General features: G+C 38.8%; 1 protein-coding gene across 1 annotated transcript in view; it reads right to left on the bottom strand.

Moving 5' to 3' along the window:
• LOC109377479 (ryanodine receptor 2) overlaps positions 1-6,216 on the bottom strand; it is a 193,940-nt gene that overhangs the window by 69,775 nt on the left and 117,949 nt on the right. The window contains exon 23 of the mRNA XM_019633841.1: positions 2,726-2,885. Within this exon, the coding sequence (XP_019489386.1) occupies positions 2,726-2,885 (160 nt within the window). The remainder of the gene's footprint in view (positions 1-2,725; positions 2,886-6,216) is intronic.

The raw sequence follows: 6,216 nt of genomic DNA, 5'->3' as shown, positions 1-6,216 counted from the left end.
TGCACAGTTGATTGACAAGTCTTGGTTACAAGAAGAGCAAATTAGTACTGGTCACAGTGATTTTGAGACAGTGAACAAAGAAAGCTGCTGTCCCTCATTAAGAGAAAAACCAGTATGTAAAAGAAAGCCATTCTATGACCTCAAATAGCTTTAAAATATGCATTAAGTTAACTCCATCAACCAGTCAAACCAGGAGTACTGACATAACTACAAAACTCGCCATGTATCTATTATAAAAGAGGCTCCGTGTTCAAAACATGGTTAAAATTGTGTTGACAAAGCAAGAAACAGCTATCTTACTGTCTTGGCAAAAGGATGCCTAATTTTAGAGGAAGTACAAAGCTTCCTCTCGTGGGAGGTGGAGAGGCACCAAGAACTGCAAGTCCGCAGGGCACAACCACCTAAGAAATGACTTCTTTCCACTCACACACTGAGACTCTGCTGCAGCAGCGTTTGTCAAACTTTCCAGATTTCCAGAAGCATGCTCAATTCTCAGTTTACCTTAGCAGGAAGAGGAACTGGGAGGCTGTGGATATACCCAAACCTTTTAAAAAAAAAGCTATGTGGTGCACAGGGTTGGTTTAGCAGGAGCAAAGAAAACGCTTCCTACTTTCGGCTTCCTGCTCTCTAGTTATTGGTACTAAATACCTAATCTGGAATGCATGCTCACCTGTGACACCTGGGTGGTGTCATCTGGGTGGTGAGTTGGGGACACCATTAGAAAGCCACCTCAAGATAAATAGAGTAAAAGGAGTGCTTGCAGCTTCAAGGCAGTGCCCAGCGACCCTCCTTTTCAACATGGTTTGGCCCCCCAAACTGTTCCTATATAGAATTTCAGAAGCTGTGTTCTGGGAATCTGACTGTTAAAAGCAGGTGTCAGGGCTTCATGCATATACATGTGTGAAGTAGTTGTGCCAGAGGGACAGAAAAGAGGTAACAAGTAAACTCCTGCTCTCAAGGAGTTTGCAGTCTGAGCTGGATTATGTCAACAAGAGGGTGATGGAAAGTGAAAGACAACACTCACTCAAATAATGCGGCCAATGAGTGCTGTCAGTGGGGAATGTGGTGGACAGATGGGGAGGGAGAGGGAATGAACAAGGGTTTCCACTGAGGGCTTGCGCTGCCTCAGGCAGACCCTGTGATTTTACGAGAAGGGACTTCGCGCACAGGAAGGGGTGGCCTGGGGAACTCCTGGCCTGTCCAATTGAGCCTTGTGGTCTTCAAGGCAGTGAGAGAGCCAATGTGGACCCGTAACCTCTCTGTGGTATAAGGTCCAGGTTCACACACACACACACACACACACACACACACACACACACACATTGCTTACGCACATTTAGTGTAGACATTCTCATCAGGCACAAGTAGTTTAATTCAACGTAAAAATATCATTTTATGAGGTAAAACAAAGCTATTCACATTTTCTTTAGCCTTACAAATGACAAAAGTCACTGGCCTAGAAGGATTAGAAATACACTTTTCAAACCAACATTTAGCCTTTATCCTGAACCACAGTCTAAGTCTATACATAATAGTCCATTTTATTCCTGAAAATCTTTAAGCAAAGGCAGCACATCACAAGAGGCACTGCCATGAGGAAGGAGAGGATTTGGGCTGTGGAGCCAGAAGGGTTGATCCAACCTGCTTGCACCACCTACCAGCTGTGTGGTGCTGCGTGAACGGCTCTGTAAGGCTCCCTGTATACCACATGTGCACTGGGAATCAAAACCGTTCATCCTTCAGGGATTGTTGTGAAAGTTAAAGAAGAAAATACGTGAAAAACTCTAGGCACAGTGACTGGCATCTAAAGCTAATAGCAGCTATAAATTGCAGTTATAAATATAAATTGCATAATATTTGTTAGGTGCCAGGCACTATCATAAGCCTTTCTTGTACAAAAGTCACATAATGAAGTTAAATAATTTATTGATGAGGAAAACAGTGGCATGGAGAATTTAATTTAAGGAGCCCTTCCAACCAACATCACATGCTCACCAAGAGGCGAGGCTAAAATTTGCTTTTAGCCCCTCTGCTCTGCTGCCTCCCTATGCAGGGAGTAGCTGTTAGCTGCTCCCACGAGAACCCCCATTCACAGAGATCTGTGACTCTAAAATCCAGAAACCCCTATCTGAAAATTCGTTTTTTACTAAGTTTAACAAAAACTCAGTGGGCGGCAAAACATGATCTGAATTGATGCAAGGCTGTTCACAGTCTTTATTTATTTATCCTCTTGGTAATATCCTGCCTACGCTGTGCCGAACGATAGGAACCTGCAGTCTGCCACCCTGCTGAGGGGGCCACATAGCATGCAAACGCCATCCCATCACCGCTCTGAAAACCAACAAATAGCTGGATTCTGAAATTCACCTGGGCCCAGGGACTTTGAATATGGAATTGTGGGCCTCTTCTATTACTATTTTGTATCAATCATGTCATATTTCAAGAGTTTCTCCTAAAATGCAACCTCAGAGAGAGAAATGCGACAAAAGAACATAATAAATCACTGCCCTGGTCATAGTCATGTGTACCTCACGTTAACCCCCAGAGTTACAGTCATCGGACAATTTTTGAGTCCAGCACTAAAGGTGTTTTAGCACATCTGTACATCAAGATAGCTATTTGATATGAGTTTTTAAGTCATCATTATTTAATCTCTCCTGTTATACTCTTGCTAATTAGCCCTTCAGTAAACCTCAGCCTGTGTGCTTAGCGTGGCCCCGCCTACCTGCTGGATGCCATAGGTCCAGCCCTGCCGGATTCGATCCCGCGCCCACACATTATGGGCGTTTTCTGCCAACTTGTCCACCATGGCTTCCTGAGACGGGGTGAGTTTGATAAAGCTGAGGTCCATCGGGGCAGGCTTGTATCCACTTGTCAGCTGGTAACTATGGACCAAAGCAAAAGAAATATGTGACTGGCTTTTCCATAAAAGTAAATGTCTAAGAATCCTGACTTTTTATGGCCCCACTTGTTCTGTTTCATAAACTACAGTGGTAACCTTCCATTTATGCCAAGAACTCATTAGGTGGGAAGACTGCACCATCTTCAGGTTTTCACTTTTTTCCAATAAAACAGAAATGCGACAACTCACCTATCCCTCAAAGTTGAAAAGAACTTATCATTGTTTGCATTCCTAATAGTTGAGCCTTTTGTATGGTATAAATCAAATTATTGGTTATCAATGATAACATCTCATGGATTTCTCACCCAAAGTTCTCATTTTCCTTCAACTCTCAAATGTTATATTAATGCAATATTTATTTAATAAATCTGTGTGTCTTTTCAGATAGTTGCTGTTCATTATTCTATAAGAAAGATCTAGTGCATTTATTTATAAATTATTTTCCTGTTGCCATTCCTAGTTACATAATTTAGGAAGCCAGATAAGACAGTGATGAGGAAAATCCAGGCAGAACCATTTAAAACATTATGAAGGTCTGGAGTTTAGAGAACTCTTACCACAGACTATTTCCACACTCTGAGCTAGAGAGAGGGGCAACTAACATGAGTAAAAGTTTTGTTCTTTTGGAAGAAATATAAAGTTGAAAATATAAAATTTTCAACACACATAACGGGAAGGCCATAGTACTGCCTAATCCATTCAGACACATACAACTGTCTCCTATTTAATGACTGTTGGCTCAAAGCCTCCTTTTCAGCTGCTTCTCTCTCATTCTCTGCCACACTGTGTTCCCTATAATCAACTGTGCCTTGAGGTCAGGATCTGTCTCTGACCCACTTTTCTAACTGTCATTATGCTTAACACAGTGTGTGGCAGACAGCAGCCTTTCAGCCTATATGTTTTGAAAGAATTAACAACTGTAGTTACCAAGTTAACATAAAGATACATACATCTTCATCTCAAAAGTTCTCCTTTTGTGCAAGTAAAGAAAAGAAAATTCACCAAATAATTATGCTAAGTTAAAAAAAAATTAATTATCCTAATGTGAGAAATGCTCTTTAAGATCAAATTTTAAGTCATCTTTACCCTTTTAATTATTCTGTGTAGCATCTTTAAAAGGTAAGCTCCTTGACAGCAGCAAGTTTGACTGCTTTGTCCCTAGCTGTCCCCAGAGCCTAGAACAGTGCCTGATACGTGATAAACATTCAATAAAAATATGTTGAATGAATCAATGTATTACAGCAATCAATAACTTTTGAGGTTGAATAAAGTAGACTTTACCTAAGTTACACCTATTTCATTATAAGACATTCGTATTTTATAAATCATTTATATACAAAAGACTTAGAAATATTGTGTTTTATTGAAGTAGATTACATTGGTCTGGCAATTGTAATAATCATGGCTATTTACTGCCTGTGCCATTCAAATTACATTCACACACTAAATTTATAGACAAGAAACTGTGTTCAGTTTTAAATCAGAACTCTGTATGTTTGGATAATTAACAGTATTGTTTTCTTTTTTTTAAAGGGAAGCCACATGGGATTTTTAGCCACTCATACAAATCATTATATTTTATAGAATTCCAATGTTTAAATAAACAAATCTACACATTTTAAGCACAGCATATATACAAGTTCTTATATGGGAAATACTTTCTCAAAAAACAGCTCCCAGTGAATTTCAAATGCAGCAACAGGAATTCAGGCAGGCAGGTCTAATCTCCAGATTATCATTATCAGCTGCATGCAGTGTCAGGCATGGCGATGATCTGTCTTTTGTGCTCTCCACCTCCCCTCTCTACTTCTCACCCTCCTCCGGACTTTCCCACAATTGCCCAGCACACAACAGCACACAATTCTCTTTCTTCTTTCATTTTTCAGCGGCCCTGACCCCGCCTCGATGTCACAGAGGAGACACATGGCCAAGTTAGGAAACTAATCTACAAATAACCGACGAGTGTCTATACACTGCTTTAATGGGGGTTGTGTGAATTCTAAAAGAGGGAAGATCCTTCGCCTGCAAACCGGTCCTCTGGGCAGACTTTCCAGCAACATCTCAGAAGAATGGGGAGGGTGGAAGGAGTTCTATAACATGTAAAGTTGCATACTATTGGCACAGGATTTCTCATTTTCTATATGCCCCTCTTCCTCTATGCAATATCTACTGGAGTTGCTTTACTCTGTCATCACAATGAAAACCCAAGGATGTGCATTTGCATCTGTTGATTTGAAACAGCACAATAATTAGTTCACATGTATTTTCAGATGTAGAAAATTCATTACTTTTCTTCATGATCCTATGCAAGAAAGGACTTCAACTTTAAAGCAGCTCTTTTAAATAGATAATCCTATCCAAATTAAAGTCACTCCCCTTTTATCTGAACCTTATTTCCACACTGTTGTACTTTACATTATCTTCTATAGTCAAAATACAAATAACCTTGAAATTAATAGACTTCGACCTACTGTATTTGATAAAATACGCTGACTAATGAATGCTTAAGCCAATATGAATTCGTGATATCAACAATAATTTATAAATCCATTTTTGTTTGTCATACATGTTGATAAAGTCACTAAGATTCAAATGATTATATCAAAGTGAGACTTTTTTTAAAGGGCATAAATGTACTTTTGCAAGCAATGTCCATTTCATCTTATTAATACAATTCAAACAGGTACATAAAGATCAATCAACTGTTAATATGAACTATTATCTTCTTCTGTTTAAAAAAGAACTAAGAATAGAGCTTTTCGATAAAATGTGATTGACATGAATCTTGGAAGCTAAATGGTTTCAAGGAAAGTGTCAGATTGAGTTCCAGAAATTTAAAAGAAATGAATGAAAGGTTGCCATAACAATTCTTGGGAAGCGGAATTTCATAGCCCAAATAACAGGGAAAAGTCACATCATTAGCAATTATATGATACAAAATATGTATAGCTCATAGTAAAGACAGCTGTGTATTATATTCCACCTTCTCAAGCGTCCTGGAAAAATTCTACTAGAGTCAGGCAATAGAGCTCTTTTCCCTCCAATCTATCGGCTCAGTAGGTATAGTTTTACTGCCCCTATTTTTTTTTGTTTGTTTGTTTTTGTTTTTGTGTTTGTTTTCGTTTTTAATATAGGAAAAAGTAGGAATTCTACTCAATATTTTTTACATATTGACATTTTCCCCAATACCATTTTCTTTTTTTTTCCTTTTTTTTTTTTTTTTGCATTTTACTTTTTTTGTTTGTTTGTTTTGTTCTTTTTTTTATTGTTAGTTTCAGGTGTACAGAACAATGCAATAGTTACCCTTTTCACCC

The sequence above is a fragment of the Hipposideros armiger genome, unplaced genomic scaffold (genome assembly GCF_001890085.2).
Source record: "Hipposideros armiger isolate ML-2016 unplaced genomic scaffold, ASM189008v1 scaffold_1415, whole genome shotgun sequence".
Taxonomy (NCBI): Eukaryota; Metazoa; Chordata; class Mammalia; order Chiroptera; family Hipposideridae; genus Hipposideros; species Hipposideros armiger.
Note: the sequence above shows the minus strand (reverse complement) of the source record. Positions and strands in the feature narration are given on the sequence as shown.